The 20,730-nt window shown below is 41.8% G+C and overlaps 1 protein-coding gene across 3 annotated transcripts in view; it reads right to left on the reverse strand.

The window, feature by feature from the left end:
• The window catches only part of SLC2A9 (solute carrier family 2 member 9), a 146,586-nt gene that overhangs the window by 122,853 nt on the left and 3,003 nt on the right, over window positions 1–20,730 (reverse strand). For 2 of the 3 annotated variants that reach the window (XM_071808576.1, XM_065837793.2), the window contains exons 1-5: window positions 16,615–16,770; window positions 12,068–12,166; window positions 6,632–6,792; window positions 4,115–4,239; window positions 2,649–2,794 (exon numbers count right to left, since the gene is read on the reverse strand). In XM_071808576.1, the coding sequence (XP_071664677.1) occupies window positions 2,649–2,794; window positions 4,115–4,239; window positions 6,632–6,792; window positions 12,068–12,166; window positions 16,615–16,695 (612 nt within the window). In that variant the 5' untranslated portion in view covers window positions 16,696–16,770. Of the gene's footprint in view, window positions 1–2,648; window positions 2,795–4,114; window positions 4,240–6,631; window positions 6,793–12,067; window positions 12,167–16,614; window positions 16,771–18,537; window positions 18,624–20,730 lie in introns of those variants that run through there. The other variant, XM_071808575.1, reaches the window with a different exon arrangement.

Below are 20,730 nucleotides of genomic sequence, written 5' to 3' on the forward strand. Positions count from 1 at the left end.
TCTTCAAAACCATAACTGCTTAGATACTATGGTTAATAACCTCCTTGATATTCGCTCAATTTAAAAGTTACAGAAACATGACAGAGCTCTGGGGGAAATTGTTATGAAACCATAACAGAAGTATTTGTAACTACTATTATTTACAACCAATTCTGATAGAAACAAGCAACCAACCACAGAGCAACAAAAAAAAATACTCCCATGAGGTTTTAAGGCACAATCATTAAAAAGCTGGACATAGTTAGACAGACCCCACAAAGGTGTTTCCCCATATGCCGTTGCAAGCAGTTGCACAGAACAATGATTGCTGGCGATAAGCTCCTACTGATCAAAACCTTGCTGTCTATTTGCTTTAAACAATTTATGAATTTTACAAAGGTAGAATTATACTACAAATTGGCATATTACAGAATGGCTTAAGTGTAACACAAATGGCCTCAGTCTTCTGAGGAAAGCAAGGGTTTGCTTTCCAGTTACAGATGAAATCAATGAGACACCACGAATGCACAGCTGTCTCCAAAATAGGGTGGCTGTGGATCTGGAATACTGGCCTCACTTCAATGCAAAGCAGCTTTCTCCAACAGAATAAAAGGGACAAAAAAAATAATATGGGAATGATTTGATAAGAAGCTCCTACATCATTAATGAATATGACATAAATCAGACAGAAGCCCACAACTAGAAAATAGACTGCAAATGTCTTGAACCTATGTTTGAACTTGATCAAACAAAGTGAGATAAATTTCAGTAAGGTGTTTGCTGGGGAGAGGAGAGAGGAAAGTGTTGCAAGGATTGAAGAACTCAGGATAAGGACACCATGTTTGCTGCCTCCCAGCTTCAACAGGAGTGATCTCATCACACGTACCCACTGCAGGAACGTCCTCTGGCAGCGACTGCTGTTCTCTGCTCCCACTGATCTCAATGGGAACCACAGGAAGCTAGGGAAGAAAACCCTGGCTTGACTGAAGCCAACAAAAAATTCTGATAAAGCCGTCGAAGAAAGATAAGGCTGCACTAGGGAATCATATTTCAAACAGCCTGAGGTTTCCCCTCAGTGCTAAATTTTATTAATATATTAAACAGAAAATACACCCATGTACTCGATTGGAAAAGCGGGCTCCAATATCTCTACTAGAAATATGCTAATTCACACCAGCCAAAACGTTGCTACTTCTACATGCTGATGTTACCCATCTTGAAAATAACTAATGCTACAGATAAAGTATATTTCTACTTACATAAATTAATGGCTATCTTTAATGGTGTAATATTAATTAACTACATACTAAAGCAGGTTGTAAAAGCAGAAATGCAACCTCTGTAATTTGGGAGTGACAACACTTGAGAAGGAGGGAAGAGAAGAAGAAAAAAAGGAGCAAGAGTATGTTGAAACCGAGGAAAAAGTATTTCCTATTCAAAATACCTGAAAGACTTAACAGGGAAATAATAATTTTCAAGACACCTCACCTTTTAAACATTCATGTTTCAAAAAAACCACACAGCGCTACTACATAACAGCTGACATATATTCTAAGCAGTTGAACGAGCCTCTTCACATTTAATACACTCGTTTCTAACAGACCAGCTTTCAAAGCAAGAGAAGAGACATCTGTAGAAGCCACAATGACAGTCAGTGAAAGCCATTTTAAGCTTTTGCCTAAAATCTGTTGCTTGTGGGGGCAGGGATAGTATTCTGTCCTTCAATAAAGGACAAGTTTAATCAAACCATTGCCTTTGGGAGAGCTGGACACGGTAAGTGAGCCCAAGGATAAAAGGACAGAATAGGAGAGACGGTCAGACAAAAATAAAAAGTGTCAGGGAGGATGGTACCATGTATTTACAAAGTACTTGAATTTGGATAGACACAGGAGGACAAGCTCTCCTCACTTATCAACTGTTTACTACTTTTGCTTGGCTGTCAGAAGGGATTCTTAGTTCAGGTTTCACTGTGAGAGGATTGCCGCAGATGATTCCTCCACACTGCTTTGAAGATTCATCTCCAGATGAAAAGTATTTCCAAGTGCCAGCCTGAATAAACCTAGAATTCATTTATTCAGAGTAATGCCGACATCCAGTGGCCACCAAGTTAATCTCAGCCTACGACAGCAAGATAACCTTTTTTATGGGAACAAATAATCTCTTTCCATAAAGGTATAAATTAACTCTGTTATTTCACCTCCTAGTCTAAAAGTAGGATTGCATTACAAGTAGCATGACAAATACTGGGCAACATCCTTTGTATTCAGGTTCTCATACAAACTCTAACTAAGCCTTTCTCACTTCTATCTCACTTTGAAAAATTATAAATTAAATATGCATAAACTCTTAAGCACTTCCATGATACTCAAGGAAACTGGAAACCAGTAAAAGTAAATGTACATTAAGAAAGGAGGGGAGTGGGAAAACCTGCATATGCACACACACAAACTGCTCAAACTGCTAAAGCTGCTTGCCACGTCTACCAAACTGAGTCACACATACACGCTTTTAAAAGATATGGAAGAAACCACGTTTCAAAGTGCTTCAAAACAAAAAAAATGAATGTTTATCTTTTCCACTTTTGTAAGGAACTCAGTCAAAACATGAAAACATAGCAATTTTTAAGCATGCTTGTGTTCTTTCACAGAAAACATCTGTTAAATACTTACTTGCCCAAATATTTCTGGCAGCCCCAAAACTTGACCAGTAAAAACACCAATACAGATGAAAATTGCTGTGACCTGACCCAATGACCCACGGATTTCCTTAGGAGATATTTCACTTAAATACATGGGAAGGGCACTCAGAGAAATGCCTATGAAGGAAGGAAAACATCAAAGGTTAAGTCAGATCGCCTTTTCATTATACCAGGTATGAAACAAATATTTATTGAAAGAAGTCTGAGTGCTAATCTGCTCACAAGATCAGCATAAAAACAAGCAAAGAACAGATCTGTATCTATCCACAGATAACATGAGTTATGTTCTCTGTATGTCTAATTGCTCTTGCACCATTTAATAACCATGGGATTGATTATCCATTACAGATCTACAGTGATGTGTGTAGGCTGCTATTTGACGGAAGCACAAAGGTTACTCAGAGATGAGAATCATCAGGAAGATGGATTTTATGATCCATATTTGCACATCCCAAAGCAAGCAAAATGTTAGCATTGGGCCAGGTAAGGAAAAATAAAATAACCATGTGTCAGGCAGAGAAAGCAGAAACTGTCAGATGAAATATTTTTACTGTAAATGGTATTAGCAGATGCTCCTCTCAATGCAGGCTTACAGTTGCAAAGAACACTTAAAAGCAGGCATAAAATAAGGGTGAGAATGCTGCTCAAAGCCAGGAGAAAACAAATGCTTGACCTTGCTTAGTATACTGACAATATTTACACAGCTCAAGAAGTTGGGTCATTGGGTAGTAACCTGAGACCAAAATTGGCAGTCAGCACCAAAACTATCCATGAACTTTACATTGCAAGTGACAGACACATCCACTGTCAAACAACCAAAGTTTATGCTTACTAACAACACCACCAAAGCTTGCCAGAAAGGGAGCTTGGTGATGGAAAAGTTGGAGCACTTCCCATTGTTTAGTGACATAATTACACTCAGAGTGTAAACCCATCTTAATTCCTCAAGTCTGTCTCCACAATAGGTAAGTATTTATCACCATCTAGTGACCTGTGAAGCTGTTTAGAGCCTCACTGCTAGCTGCAAGACTATTGCTAGGAGTAAATGGTGATGTACCAAAGCTTCCACTTCATCCTACAGGTATTAACATGGGATCCAACAACTTCTAAACACACAGCAGCAAGCTGCTGAAATAAATAGACTACACCCTCCTAGCCAAAGGATTTTCATGGCACAAAGACAGATATATTCTATCAGAGCTGGAGTAGGGAAGGAGGAAGAACAACCAGGGTGGACAGCAGCGGCTAGCGTCCATTCCAGTGTCTTTTCCAAACAGCACATCTCCCAGTGCTTATTCTGCCATTTTGTCCCAGCGAAATCAGTGTGGCTAGTCCCTGAAATGCCTCTTTAATGTAAAGAGCGATGTAATTGGGGCAGAGGAGAAAGATGATGCATGGCACAAGCATTTCAGATAGGTACGGCATGATAAAGCTTACCTGCATCAACACCCATTATCACACGGCCCAGTATGAGCATTTCAAATGATCCCGCCAGCAAGGAGAGGGACATCAACAAGGCAGCTGTCACTGCAAACACGTTATTGAGCAGCAACGTACATTTCCTAAAAGGAAAAGATATTTTTTTGTACATAACAGCAACACAACAGTTAAATCTAGTCATTTTCAAAGCACACTAGGTTATTATGCTTAAATATCCATAAATAAAACCAAAAAGTGCCTAGCAAACACTGCCTCTTATGTGTCGTGCAGAGTTCCAAAATACAATACTATACCCAAATGGACACAGTTCCAAACCTATACCACAGCTTTAAAATAAAACATGTCACAGTTAACTAAAGAGGTGTACTTCAAAGGCCCAGCATTTAGCCTTCCTAAACATCCTAAGAACCCAAGTGCCCTCCCAGAGACTCTGTATATGAATATAAACAAGCATACCCTGGGTAAATGTATGTATGTAGGAACCAGAGGATATATTTCAAATAGCAATAAGCTGATATATCTATGGGCATTTTTATGCTACATGCAGTTTTTGCCATTTTGAGAACTTCCCAGCACTGACATATTTATGTCATTGTAATTCATCCTTAAACCCATGATATTAAAAACATGCATTGAGGAAAATTATGTACTACTTGTAGAGTTAGAAAAAACACTTCAGCTCACTGGCATGGTAAAATTCTACCCTTTTCCAAAAATTATTAAAATTAATCAAAATACAGATTTACATTTTTCTCCAATTTTTAAATTATTTCATTCTATAGCAGTCAAATAAAACGTGAAAAAAATACTTCTTTCAAAGAAAATAAATATTATTTATGGAAAATTATTACTTCATTAAATAAATATAAATAAAATCACAAAAATGTATTTTAAAATTTTCAAAAATCTCAGTTTCTCATTAGCACTATAATAACAGCTGCACTTCTTATAGTCTTCATCTTTCAGAACCTTCTGCTCACGTTTGAGGGACTCATTTATTCAAAAGTGAGTTGTAAGTCTCATAACTTCTACAGAAGGAAACACTTTACAAAAGAAATTATACATAGGATTTCACGGGCCTTTGACAGTCAGATTCAAACACTGACATACAAGGTCTCATTTCCTGAACACACGGAAGAAGAGTGTTTAAAGATATAAGATCAATAGTTCTCCTGCAATGGTTCCTGTTGAAAGATGAAGGTCTTGTCCCCCTCCTGCAAATGCCCCCCTGGCAGTGGCCTAAGCAATCCCCTGAGCATAACTCTCTGGGTGTTCCAGTTACTCAATAGCACCGGCTCTTTGGTAGAAGAAGAGAATTTAAATTATGAAGTGTCAAAGCCACATCTGAACATGGGATTTGTGTGGATGAAGGTTCTCTTTGAAAAAATAATATCTCTCAAAGTAAGTAGGGTCTAGGACTCTAGGAATTTGCAAGTTATATTATTAACCTTACAGCAACATAATTCAAGACTGCTCTTTTTAAAGTCATACATTATTTCTGCCTAATGCTTTTGATCCCCCTTCGTTCATTACTCTGTATCACTGTAAATGGAGCTCTACTTCATCATGCATACATCCCTTCAACCTACCCTTGAACAATTTAACAGCACAATATTTTACTGTTCTGCTCCTCAATTACAGTACTGATATATCAGTCTGGCAGCCCAGACAAGTAAGAACAGTTGAGTTGGATGGTTACATACTTAAGCGTCTGTTATTACCTTCTCCAGTGACTCAATTGAGCAAAAAATATCAAATTATATAGAATTTATAATTAAGGAAAAGCCAAATGAGCAGTTAAGATGAATTTCATAATGACTTTTTTTTCATGCCTTTCTAAGCAGAGGTAAATTACAAATCACTTTTAAAATTCTCTTTGGAAGACTGTATGAAACAAAAGTTTGGCAGAAATATCTAGTTAGTACCTGCAGCAAAAATGCAAATACACAGTAACACAAACATTCCTAAAATACCCACATTCCCTACGGTGAAGACTTGGTCAGATACTGCATTGCATAGAGCAGGGAAGGCACCCCCAAGCTTGGGGAAGACCAAACACAAACTTCACCCTAGTTTAGTTCTTCAAACTGTATTTTAAGTTGACACACACAAGGAATGTATGCCAACGAATGTTGTTGAGAAGCAAATGAGATGTGGATAGCTTTATTTGTAAAATACTCATCATCAAAGTCTTGAAACAAGAGTCTGCTAATCCTTTGTGAAATCTTTCTTTTTATATGGTATTTTCCTGTTGCATTCTTGACTATTCAGCTTCTTTGACATCTCAACCCATTGCCCATTCAGAACAAATGGCTTCTGTGACTCAAATGATGCACATTAAGGCCAGAGAGAAAGGTACTAATTTTACTCTTGGAAATTCGGAACTCTTAGAATTGAGCTTTCATAATTTGAAGATGTTTAAATTTGCATTCTGGTGAAGAGGTGGTGGTGTTTCTTTTTCTAGAGAGACTAAGTGAGAAACTGCTTTAGAAACTAGTTTTCCAATACACTTACCGTCCAAAGAACTTCACAATTGGGGTAACAATAATGGCACCCACAAGCCCACCGATGGCAAAAATAGAAACAGTTATAGACCAGAGAAGAGTCAGCGTGCTTTCATCCACTGAGAAGCCATATCTTCTTTCCCAAGTTTCATTGTAAAACTTCTTGATAAACTGAAATGATAATAATAATAATAATAATAATAATAATAATAATAATAATAATAATAATAATGTATTAAAATTACTCTTTAAGAACACATCTGACAGAATAATAATTAAAAAAACACCACCAAAACAAAACAGTAGCTCATTTGCAGGAATCACCCTTGCTCTTCTATCTTCCTCCTCCAAAAAATGAGGTCTCACTCACTCACTTCTAGATGAAACTACAATACAGACTAACCGAACCAGTCAAAGCACACATACATTTAACTACATGCCAGCCAAAAACAGGTGGCGAAAAAAAAACCAGGTAGACACGGGTGTAGAAGAGGCTTATAAAAGAGAAACTCCTACAAAGCACGGATGTTATCATTTTGGTTATCAATACAACATTAACAACCATTTGCATTAGCCTTACTGTGTACACATATGTAACATTTCAGCCCAAAGTGGTTTTAAGGGCCCAGACACAGAATCACAGAATGGTTGAGGTTGGAAGGGACCTCTGAAGGCCAATCTTGTCGAACCCCACTGCTCAAGCAGGGTCACATACTGTCGAGTGCCCAGGACCATGCCCAGAGTTTTTTAATACCTCTAAAGAGGAAGACTCCACAAATCACACCACCTGAGCTTGGAAAGTTACTGCACATCAGCTGAGTTCTGCTCACTGCTAACATACATATACCTTCAATGTGCCAGAATTTATTTTTCTGCTTTCCTCACATGAGCCCAACTGCAAGTTTTTGAAGAATGCCTTCTAACAACTTCCCTTACCTGATGTCTGATTACACCAAAGTTTCTTCACCTTTCTAAAAGGTAAAGTTGTTGTAGCTCCAGTATGACATTTTTTTAAGTCTCTGTATCGCCTGCAGAGACATCACCTATTTACTTTCTCTTTCATCAGGGATCCTCATTTTTATGCTTTTCCCACTTTGAACTCAAGCAAAGCTCTGATGGTGTCTGATGCTCTGGCCAGGATACAGTACAGGTCACTCCTGCAGAAGGGCACAGCACACTTGTGTAACGCTCTCATGTGTTCTGTGTCACTGCTGCCTGACAAGCTCTACTGTATCACAACGCTTCATCTTGGCAGTTTTCCCCAGTTTCTTCTCAGATTTCCTCCAGCATGTCATGGGTACTAAATTATCCTGGGGAAGGACTCAGCAGGATAAACCTAACACCACACTTTCCCTGCTCAAACTAGGAATTTCAGACTTTGGGTATTCCAGCCTTTGATACATGGACTATTCAATTTGAGGACTTCACTCAGTTTGAAACTCTACCTCTCCACCTGCAAAGTACCTAAATAGGTGGAGGTAGTATGTAAGGAAGACAGGGATATTTATCCTTCCTGTCTTACATGTTACTGTATAAACAGACAGAAGAAAAAAAAAAAAAAGAAGAAAAAGAAAAAAAAGTAAATTTGGTGCTCGGTCCATTTAGAAGAATCTCATAGTAAACTTCCAAATGAATCTGCCATTAAATCAAGCAATACATCTTATCTCTTTAACACCAATACTCAGATTATATTTAGAATCAGGTATCTTCTTGTTTATTTGAAGTTCATTTCTGACAGTAATGAATACTGAAATAAAACATTTTTGGAACACTATTAGCATTTCTTGCTAATGATACTGGCTAAAAATAGTATGCAAATTATCCCCCCTTGTATTATGACTGATTTTCTCAGCATAGCTTTGTTATTACCAAGGAGATATCAACTGCAAATATTCAAGAACAGAAAGTACAAACTACAACACTCAAAAGTAACAGACAAATGGGCTGGTATGTACATCACCTGTGTCTGGATTCCTGTTGTCAGTAAATGGGATGCTAATAACATGTACAGGTTTTGAGGAGTTGCACATGAAAATGAAAACTCAAAGAACAAAGCAAATCTGATCCAACAAATCCACTGGATTTGAATCCACTGAATTCTGTGGAAACGCTCCTTTGGGATTTTAAACAGTTGTCTCAACAACGCTAATGGCGTAAACCTGCATACAAAAGTTTTAGCCCCTACCCAAAGCCTACAAGGAATGGCAGCTGACTGATATCAGTATCTCACATTCTGCTGCCTTAATTCATTAAGGCAATAGTTCTAGGATGGGAAATATCAGGGAAATACAAGTGATATATATTTTTTTGTATTTATAAATACAAGGAATATATTTTACATTTAAGGGAAATATTTACCTTCTCTCCAGCTGTAAGAAACTTTTATCAAAGGAACAGATGAGCTGATCTTTAGAGAAGAAAAATGACCTTACCCATCGTTACAAGGGTCACTCACACCCAGTGACAACTATTGAACTGGCTGACACAGCACACTACGCATTTTTGCAATAGTCTCACTTTTCCTATATCAGGTCCAGAAGGAATGCAGGGCTGCAGCCGCCCGCGGGAAGGGGGCAAGAGCTGCATGGCAGTGCGCAGAGACTCTGCTTCCCGCACAGAGCACAAAGCACATCACTGTTCTACAGATCGTGCCCACAACCAATGCACAGAAAGAATTGTAGAAATTCAGCTAACAAACAGACAGCTTCGACTTGCATTCAATTAAAGTATTTGTCTCCTGATTGGCAAATGCTTCCATACATTTTTAATAAATTCTGGTAACTCTTTGAACAAGCCCCTGGAGACTTCTATTAATAATTCTGGGTTTCTTGTGTTGTCAAGCGCTACATGCAGGGGGAAGAGACCTGCAATGGGCCACTGCTCTTCCCCACAGAAAGGTGAGGGACTGAGTGGGAAGCAACCTCTGCTCTGAGCAGAGCTGGTGCTATTACCCCCTTGCAACAAAAATGAAGTTGGACTGACACTACCTTACAAGATGACCCATAGTAAAGTTCACTGGTGAGAAGTGCAGGGCTATTTCCCTGAGTTTTGATAAGCTGGTACAACTTTCAGCATTGAAAGGACCTGTATACAAGAAAGTATGAACAGTTCAATACTTAAATGAACCTTCCCCCCAGCTCAGTCATTGTACTGATGTGTTCAGTTTCAGGATTCTAGAAACATCCCATGTTTTAGTCAACAGTCATAATCAAACATTTTTTCATACAGTCCCTTTCTAAAGTTGGAGGACTTTAGGCATTAAAAGGAATTGTACTGAACTCAACAGAGGCAGAAGATATCCAACATCCCACAGAGAGATGCTCACACAATGCAGACTGTAAGCTGCACATCACCAGAACAATTTATTTGTCCTACCAAGTTTGTAAATGAAACTTGGCTTACAACATTTAGGAACTACTGCACTCCCAATACAACATTTTACAAGACTGCTGTTTATCTACAGCTAAAAGCTGTTCCCCTTCCGTTTTCCTCAGTCACCTCACAGATGTATTCCAAAGGGTCACCTTGGAGCAGACTGGTTTGGTGACACACAGGGGAAAAACAGATGTGGCAAAGGTTCCTTTTCTTGTGAAGAACCACAGGTTTGGTGCGGCTCTTTCCTCCCTACAAGCAGAGTCCAGACTCTTCCCTTCAACCTGGTCACTGCAGCTCCAGGGACAAGAGGGTGGCCTGTCCTAGGTAAACGGACAACACATTGATCCTCGGGCTAGACAGAACCAGAGGCCACACTGGTATTTTATTCTTGAACTACACCATTATGCATTCCCTGTCCATAGGACTACTCCTTAGTAGTATGGCTTAACATGAATAAGAAAGACACAAAGTTATCAATCAAACACTGAAACACAATGCCAGAAAAAGGGAAACTTCATGCATACCTATCAAAAAGATGACCAAAGCCAACAGTCAGGCATCCAGTTTCAGTCCAAAAGCAACCATACATATTTCAAACAAAAATGGACAAACCTGCAAGTGCTACTAACCATAACATCTGGAATTTGGCATTCGTCACAGTACAGCTGCACCTTCAGCCTCCCCACTCGCACTCTGGTCACCACTATAATCTAACACCTCATTCAAACCTAAGTGTCTGAGTGTTGCCACAGAGCACATCCCGTCATCCTTTCTTTCCTTTACACCCGCACAAAGCGACAGAAGAGCTCTGACTACCACGACAGCCCATTTTTTAAATGGTGCTTAAAAGTTCAGAAATCAGATCACTCTCACTGCTCTGCTGACAGTACCAAGGCAACACAGGATGTCTACCGTCAGGAAAATCAATACCATCGCTCACAGAATTTCAGCTTCCTGCTGATTTCTTCCAAGCCATGTTTATCTTCTGATGACTGCAAGGTGAAGTGATGCCTAGACATGTCATCCTAGAACAAACATCCAATCTGTCTCACCCTGTGTTACTGGTTCAAAAAGTACCAGGAACTTGAAGAAAATTCCCAGAAGTTACAAAGGTAGCAATTAAAACTTCCTATAGGATGAGTCTCTTCCTAGTCCTTTGGGTTGTCAGTTTACCAAATAAAATACACATATGAAACATAAATTTTAAAAAATATTCTACCATTATTTGCATAAATGCTGTATTCATCTTTAATGTGACCAGACTGTTTAGGCGGAAAGCTAGCCACACATTGTAATTTGTATAGAAGAAGGAGCTTAGCTTTGGAAAGGAACTATTTTGAAATGGAATTTCCACAGTTCCCAAAGTTTACTAACTACTTTTTCAAAATGGTGTTGCTTCCAACTCCACTAAGTTGCTTACTGCTGTGCTTGACTGAATTAGGAGGATCTCTAGACAGCCAGCATAAAAACAAAATGTTCAGATTTTCATTTGTGATAACTGATATTTTAATGAAATCCCCCCCCAAATATTGTACACTGATTCCACAGTACTCTATTCATCAAATCTATTCCATATGTTGCAGCAAACAGATGGTCAACACAGCAGTTTTGAGTTCAGAAACAAACACAGCATCGCCATGAAATGCAGAAGAGGCCCATTATTTAGGAGGGAGCCAGAGGCATTATTTATAATATCAGTACCATGGGAATGAAATGTTGTGCAACCCTCCAAAACTGACAGATATGAAGAGAAGCTGTTGAACATGTGCATACAGCTACCAAATACTCAGACTGTTAAAAATACCTTATCATGCAAAAGTGAGCAAGAAGATTTAGTGTTACTCTGGGCTTGGGGAGAATGAGAAACAAACCACGTGCACCCACTCACCTCAAAAGCGATGTTTAGTTTCCTGACAGCTACTGAATTTATACAAAAACCACACGGACAGCAGAAAGAAACTTTAATCTACTACCTCAGGAGGAGTAAAAAAGCAGGATGTTGGGCAGCACACACCAAATGGACAAGGCTGCCCTCTACTGATATTCAGTTCCAGTTTTGTCAGTCACTTACCACGGCAGGAGCGTTCACCACTGAGAGATTGTAACCATAAAGAAAAGACGACCCAAAAGCACCAGTTAAAGAGGCTACAATTAGACTCCCAGACCAGTTCTGAAAAACAAAGAAAAGATGCGGCCATTGTTAGTATACCTTAAATTAACGCATCTCATGTTTTAAACTCTCCTTACACTATCTTGCATAACTTCTGCAGGCGGATCTCTCTGCTGTAGAAAAATGGCCTGAAACACTTTCCCTTGCTGCAATTTGAGGCACAGTAAATTTGAAGCGGTAGTATCTCAGTTAGCATTTACCCAAGCACATGTGACCATCTGAACTTCTTCCAACCTCACAGATTTTTTTTGCTGTACGCATCCCATCAGCAACCCCACCAAAAAGTAAAACGATGGAGGAGGACATTCTCAGCAAAGGAAACTGTTGGCAACATATGATTAATGCAACAACGCAAGGAGTAGTGTGTATTTGATGATCCATGCGCTGACCCAACCCAGGTGAAAGTCTGTGAGATCGTGTGCACCCCATTCCCATGTGTATAAGGATTAGTGAAACTGTGACCAAACAAATAAAAATGATGCTTACAAACTAGGTTTTGTAATCCACATGCAAGTCTCCAACAGTAATCTGATGGCACACACTCCAGTGGAGACACCATTTGCCCTTTTTCCCCAGTGACACACCTGTACCTCTCCCTTTTCAGCTCTCTTCCTTCCCTCCTTCCCTCTCAGCCTGTTTTTAGCCCACCTCTACTAACAATTTCTTCTTCCACATCAGCTGTTGAATAAAAGGTAGGACTGCTTAGATACTGGCGTTTCAGCCGGTTGATTTGAGAGATTCTGCATTTTAGGGTCCTTTCCACCTTCCCCAGTATTACGCTCTGCTACTCAATTCTGCTGCATTACAGAGAGTGGCAGAAGTGACCATTGCCGTTCCCAAGAGATGTTACAGTTAGTGTTTTGGTGGCTGGTTGGTTGTGAACACTGTTTTGTAGATCATGGAAGACAACTCACCTTTCCTGACCTCCGAGTACGTTAGAGCGGGCAGCTTTTTAACGTGTCTTGAATTAAAAACAAAACTACAAACAAACAAAACCAAACAAACCCCAAATAAACAAAAAAAAACCCCACCAAGACAAAAAAAAACCCAACCCTCTGCTAAGAATCCAGAATTTCAGGCACAGCTCACTATCATTTTATGTCCAACCTCATCATTCATTGAAGCCTCAATCCTTTCAAAGGGAAAAAGATGTGCTTAAGGCAGCTTAATAAACTGAGCTTCAGTTATATCCCTTACAGCAAACAGAACAGGTTAATGAGTCAACACATTCTGTTAACTGCACAAAGCTGTATGTTTGCCTTGGAAAATGAAGATTTGGAGCACGAACTAGGTTTGTGCAGCTAGCACATGGCATAGCCACAGCAGCGATGCAGCAGAGCGAGCTCCAGCAGCCTCAGGTCAAGCACAGCAGGGCAAGTAAACGCACCGTGGCTGTTAATGCGTGTCAGAGCCCACGTTTCCACACTATCATTGCGGACTCGCTATGATCCACGAAGAAGGGATGAGACACTCAGGTGCCAGAGCAGTGGACTGCAGCGCACAGCCCAGCGTGCGTGGGGTCTGCCATGCTCCGCAGTGCCACTCCTGAGGGCTCAAAATGCCCTGTGGGACAGCTGAGTGTTTCTGACTTCTTCCATACAATGTGGGAACTTCTAAGAGATTGCACAGTTCATTAACCACCCTGTTTTCAATCAGGTCAGAAGGAAGAGTACGGGGGAAAAAAGCCTCGTGTAACAAATATACCTCATTGAGTTAATTACATAAGCCAAATACAATTTCTTATTATTAGCCAGCTTCTTAAAATGAACCTGCCACAGACATAAACAAGCTTTGCACCATTACCTCAGTAGTGAAAAGTAGAAATTCACATAATTTCTTTCACAGGATGGTTGGGGTTGGAAGGGACCACTGAAGATCATCTAGTTCAACCCACCTGCTAAAGCAGGTACACCTAGATTAGATTGCACAGGAATGTGTTCAGGCGGGTCTTGAATATCTCCAGAGAAGGAGACTCCAAAACCTCTCTGGGCAGCCTGTTCCAGGGCTCTGGCACCCTCAAAGCAACGTTTATCCTCATATTCAGATGGAACCTGCCATGCTTCAGTCTGTGCCCATTGCTCCTCATCCTATCGTTGAGCACCACTGAAAGGAGTCTGGTCCATCCTCTTGACACCCATCCTCGAGATACTTATAAACATCAATGAGTTCCCCTCTCAGCCTTCTCTTCTTCAGGCTGAACAGACCCAGTTCCCTCAGTCTCTCCTCATAAGAAAGGTGCTCTAGGCCCCTAATCATCTTCATAGCCCACTGCTGGATTCCCTCCAGTAATTCCTTATCTTTCTTAAACCAGGGAGCCCAGAACTGGACACAGTACTCCAAATGCAGCATCACCAGGGCAGAGTAGAGGGGGAGAAGAACCTCCCTTGACTTGCTGGTCACACTCAATGCACCCAGGATACTGTTGTCTTCTTGGCCACAAAGGCACATTGTTGACTGATGGTCAACCATTTCTCTACTACACACAAGTGTTCCTACAATTAGGAGGAATTGCTACTGCTCTCAACTGAAGACGCCAAGGAGAATATTCCTGGACGTCTATCAGATTGTTCCCAATGGGCTCACAAATTACAAATGCAAGTTCACAAGTGCTATGCGGTAATCTTGATGCAATATTGCTAAAGGGCTCTGCTCCAACAATGTTAGACCAATCAGAAAAATCCTGCAAACAAAATTATTTGTATCATATAGCCTAGTGCTGTTAAGAACTCCAGTAAAAGCTTAAACCTTTCAGCACAGGCAAATTATATGCACATGAGGCTAAGTGGAAGATAATGCAGGACAGCTCACAGAAGTGCTGCCAAATTAGAAAACCCTACATCCACTTCATTTTCAAGTGTTGCAAATAGGTGGGTTTAAAGCCCACTTCAATATCAAGAATTTTTCAAGTATACAGCCTGCTGCAGAGAGCCTCAGACTTACTCAATTCAGAGTTTTACAGTTCTTGGAACATGAACGTCAACTTCTCTATAACCTGCCTCCTCACACGCTATTATAAATATTTGCTCAGGCTTCAGCCATGCCAGATAAAAGACGGTAGCACAATGAAGCAAGAACATACATATATATATACATATATATACACATATATATATACATATATATATATATATAAAACAACCTATTGCTCAGAAAAAATATTAACCCTGTGGCAACACTAAGAGAGGGAAAGGAAAAAAAAAAAAGTGTGTTTTACAGTGAACAGGAAACAAGGAGGCAACTACACCTCTCTCACAGGTGTTCCTTTACCTCACTGCCAACCGTCTGCTCATGCGTTGCTGCCACCAGTACAAGGGCAGGAAGGTGTGACCATCACCACAGCAATCAGCGCTCAGTCAGGGAAGTTGCGTGTCAGCTCACAGCAAAGTCCTCCAGGTACCTGAGTACTGTTTACTTGTGAAAGTCCACATTTCTAGTCTTACCACAGATCCCAGGGCATCATGCTCTGAAAGTTGCTTTGGCCAACTCCCATCCTTGTTCAGTATCACATTTGTGTCAGCTACGAGCCCTAAATTACCTTTTTTTAAATGCATGCCAGTTTGCATTTCAGTTTTCAAAACACACCTTAGAATACTGTATTTTGGCCAGTTATAATCCCCTTTGCAGATTAAAAGACACTTGTTAGTGTCTTTACATAACGAAGTTTAAATAAACAGATACTGCTAAGACTTTTTATTGATATTGGGAACCCGATACCCTGAGCGAGATCCAGTTTTAGTAGAGCACCAAGCACCCAAGCACCCTGGAGCTCAGAGCAGGGCCGTTCCCGTTGGGCTCCACCGCAGGCCGGGCGCTGCCGGCAGGTGCGCCCGCTCACGCCGCGGTCCGCAGGTCGCTCACGGAGGGAAACCTCCAGCCCTCTCCCCCCGGACTTTCCCTTGCCCTGAGGACTTCCCGGCACGGGCGGTGTCAGGAAGAAGCGGTAAAGCACCGTGCGCCCTCTCCTTGTTCTGCTCCCACTGCTAGCGGCTTCACCCGCGGGGGCGGCTGCTCTCCCCGTGCGGGCGCTCGGCGGCTGCCGGCGCTGCCCTCCGCCCGTCCTCTGGTCCCGGCTCGGCTGCCGCGGTATTTTTAGCTCTGCCCGCCGCCGGCCTCTCTTGCACCGGCACCAACAACTTTCCGAGCGGGGAAGGACTCGGCGCCGCCGCTGTGCAGCCCGAGCTCCGCCTCACTCCGGGGGAGCAGCGGGGAGTTACTCCGGCTCCCACAGCCACCGTGAACCAGTCTCGCTTTTCCTCCCTCCCCACCACGCCGGGAAAGGACCGAAATCCACCCCTCCTCTCCGGTTAATCGCCCCTGAGGAGCGGGCAGCGCAGGCCGGGCTCCCCGCCCGCGCCGCCGGGCTCGCTCCCGCCCCGCCGATTACCCACAGCGATCGCCACTTGCAAAACCACCCTCGGGCAGACACCGCGCCGCTGCGCGCTACTTACGCTCCTGCCCGCGCGGCGGCGGCCGCTCCCCTCTCCCCGCGCCACCAGCGTGGCCGCCTCGGGCCCCGCCGCACGGTCCATGCCGCTGCCGCACGGGCGCAGCGGCCGCACATCTCCGCCGGGCAGCGCGGGGCGCCGCGGGGGCGCGGCCGCGGGAGGTGGTGGCGGCCGCGCAGGGGGGGGCGCGTCTGGCGCTCGGGGGTGCCCGGGCGGGCGGCAGCGGAGGACGCGGCTCCCGGGAGCGGGGACAGTGGGTTCCTGGCGCAGGGCGGGCTCAGGGGATGGAACAGCCCCGGGTCTTTTATCTGCGTGCTTGGACAGAACTGAAGCAAACGTGCGTTCCCGGTGCCTTGCGTGTGGGTTCCCAGCAAGCCTGTGTCCTCTGCGGGGATTTACCCAGCCATGCAGCGAAATGTCGCGACGGGGTGTTCATCACGGCACCCCGCCGAGTGGCGGAGGTGCTGGGGGACCGCGGGTGCCGCCTGGAAGCCCGGGCTGCCCTTCTGTGAGGCAGAGGCTAGAGGAGGGAGGGGGAGACTTTTCCCGTGTTGCCGAATCTGGAAAGTGAAAACACCACAAGACCTGTAGCCAATTAAGATGTTAACCACAGGGCCTGTGGATATTTCCACTGCTTTAGAAGGTTTAGATCAGATATCCAGCAATACTGCTGTGTAGCAGATGGTGATTAGACATGCAACCTGAGAAGAAAAAAAGCTTTCAGCTATTATTTTTGAGGGTACCTATTTGCAAACACAGGGATTTTTGAACTGCTTAGAGTTAACTACCCCTTCTAGTTGGCGATGGATGAGTATTAAGTGTGTCTGAGAACTATTCCCAGATGACTGCAGTTCATATTGGTCTAAATCTGTGCTGTTCTGACATGATACATACCTCACAACTAGCATACAGCTCTCCAAGACACAGTAATAATGCCATGAAGCATGGCAGATTTGAAAGTAGTTTATGACACAGCAACTTTGAAGTGTCTTTGGCTCACATCAAGCTAAGCAGTGTTTGAATAGAAAGCCAGATGCTACTCATTAACATGTAAAATTATCATACATATTGAGAAACACCAGCATAGACAGATCATCCAGACATTTATAATCTCTTTGAATGTCCATAAGCAGTAAAAATATCAAGATTGGAGAATCAAGCCTCTAAAATACATGGAGTGTATTTGAGATTTATCAGACAACCGTGTTTTATTTACTTTCAAATTGCATAGTGCAAGTAGTTCTGTTCATACTCAGATACTAATAATACAGCTGCATGTGATTAATGTGTACATAATTTCTCACCTTAACACATTTTTTACCTTTTACAATCACCGTTAGTAAGTTACAGAAACTAAACACAACTCTCTATACCCCTCAAACCTCTCTATACCCTGGCAGCTTCCTCTTAATCAAATCTCTGTGTTACCCCAGAAAGAAGCATCATTTTGTGCTTCTCCTACATGTCAGAGAAGAAGTAGAAAAAGGGTAAGAATACACAGCTTTGTGGGATCTTGTATAAGAAAGGCGTAGAGACAAAATGAAAACTCCCCAATTTTATTTCAAAGGCACATAAACTCTGAAATGTTACCACTGTCCTCAATGACACAGTCCTTCCCATGAAAGACAGATTTTAATCTTGCCTAAAGTCAAGTAATGCCAGAATGGTTTGCCTAAACAGTTTTTTGGCTTGTTCAAAACCAGCATATGTATACAGAGAAACACAGGAAAAAATGAGAGGCCCCTGATGCAGTCTCCCAGTAAGCCCGATTGCAGTCCAGGTACCAAAGGCAGAAAGGAAATACCAACATTCCTGTGTTTAGGACACTGAGCCTGTATTCCTGTAGGTTCCAATTAGTTATTTTCTGCCTCCAGTCTCCAAATAGCAAACAAATGTGTTAACAGAAGATTTGGGGAATTCACTCACCACTTTTTTCTTCACCACCTTGCTTTCTTTCATCTCACCGTTGCTTTGCTGTTTGTTCTCCATTCTGTTACCTTGTTAGGTAATAGCTGAGGAAGAAAAGAAGGAGAGTTGTGGTACCATTCAGCTGAGGCAAGGTTTTCTTCTTTGTTTGTCTGGTTGTTTTTTGTTTGTAGTATGGGGTTTGTGGGTTTTTTTGTTGTTGTTTTATGTGTGTTTGTTTTAATGAAATCATAAATCTGATCCAGGAAGGACTTGAAAAACCCTATCAGAAGTCTAACTACTCCTTTCAAAAGTCGGATCCTCATTCAGGAAGGCATAGGAGCACCAAACTGAATGCAGTTAAAAGCAACCAAAATATACCTGCTAACCGTGTTTAAGTGGTCTACTCAGAAGGTGGCATGTTCCTTGGAGAAGGCATAGTAGTTCTTAGTACAACTAAAGTGTGAAGGGGAAAACACTACAGCATCGGGCCCTTCAGCAGATGCTCCGTCTCTACTAGAATAGGAACATCAGACCCACTGCAACTACGAAAGCAGCTTAGACAGGTGGAACTGCACTACTATGGCTGGGTTGTAGCCAGGACATTTGGATTAATTGGTGGTCTGATTCTAATGATTATTAGACCTTATATTAGCTGGAGCATTGCCTGAATGCATTTGCAAAGGAGGCATCAATTTATTTACCTCTCTGTCAAGAAAGCTCTTGCCTGAACATCACCATATGTGCTTTAATAATGTTAAAGGGCACTTTAGTCATAATTTATTAAGAAACTAAGCTGATTTCTGGCATTTCAGAGTAGATGGATTATCTGTTATTTACACTGTGCTTCATTGCATGATCTTGAGCAGTCAGTCTTTTCAGTTAATTTAGAATATGGATTACTGAGCCTTTCCACCTCAACATCTTCAGATGACAGCACATTTCAAGATCTTTGATTACCTGGTCATTATGGTAATGATAGATCTAGTCTTGAATGCAAGTTGTCTTGTAGACAGGAATCTACAAGATAATGAACTATGATACATAGGGAGTAACAGTCATTTTAGTGAAACAGCACATCGGAGCGGAAATTATGTTGAGGCTATCACACATACAAGAGGTTTTCTAAGAAAAAGTCCTGTGTGACAGAAGTACTGCCATTGGCAGTGCTGATGCCATTATATCAAATGATTCCAAGAAATCAGGCTGAGCTTTTCAGCAAGAGAAGCTAGAGAGATGACAGCATCCTACAAGCTCTAGACCCAGAAAAATTACTTTCTTCCCTCTACCTCCCAGTGCAGTCAACACCAAAAACCTGCAAACAATTCTTTTCTGTATGCTGCAATGGGCCTTGTTCAACTCCTGCTAAATTACTCCTCCAAAAGGGCTTTCAAGGCAAAGGTAGTTCACTTGATAAGAGATGCTCAGTCTCAAACAGCTCACCTGTCCATGCTGCATTTAACAAGCATACCAAAAATAATGTCAGCCTTGCTCACTGCAGCACCCACATGCTATACAGTATTTCATATTTAAATTAATGAATGTTCTGACAAAGCACAAACAAAGCATCATTAAGCTGGAATTTAAGAGCTTACAATACAAAAAGTATATGGAGCATAGGACTGAAATAGGGATAGTCAGAAACTGTCTGCTGAGCATCTAAATAGACATAACCTTGCAGCTAAACCACTAGCAAGGGTAACTTGTGTCTATCTTTCCTCACCACATTTTTTTATATATGGCTGAATACTCTTTTTCTTTGAGCAGTCTTTAAATGCTTTTATGATATGTCTGTTGTGTCTGGAAAGTGTAATTGCTAGCGACGCACCATCTGCAGGAGTGTTAGAACTGAACTGTGCCTCCTATTTTTCAGGTAACCCTGGTCTCACAACTTTTTAAGCATATCCACTTGACTGTGGAAAAAGAAACAATACCATACCCAGGACAGATATCCAGTGTGATACAAAAGAAAAAAAAAAAGAAATCTGGACTGGGGAAGGAGCAGAAATCACTGAAACCCTGCATGGATTTCTCAGCATTACTTTTGCAGTCTTATTGACTTGTGTGCAGACAGAGAAATGATTACAACAAGCAGAAACCAAATCTTCAAATTGCAGTATTTGACAAAATCTAAAGAAGTGACATTCCACTCAGGAGACTGAAAGTCTGAGATTTGCACTGCTGCTATTGCTGGCCATTCACTGAAAAGTTTTA

The sequence above is a fragment of the Patagioenas fasciata genome, chromosome 4, assembly GCF_037038585.1.
Source record: "Patagioenas fasciata isolate bPatFas1 chromosome 4, bPatFas1.hap1, whole genome shotgun sequence".
In the NCBI taxonomy this organism is placed as follows: Eukaryota; Metazoa; Chordata; class Aves; order Columbiformes; family Columbidae; genus Patagioenas; species Patagioenas fasciata.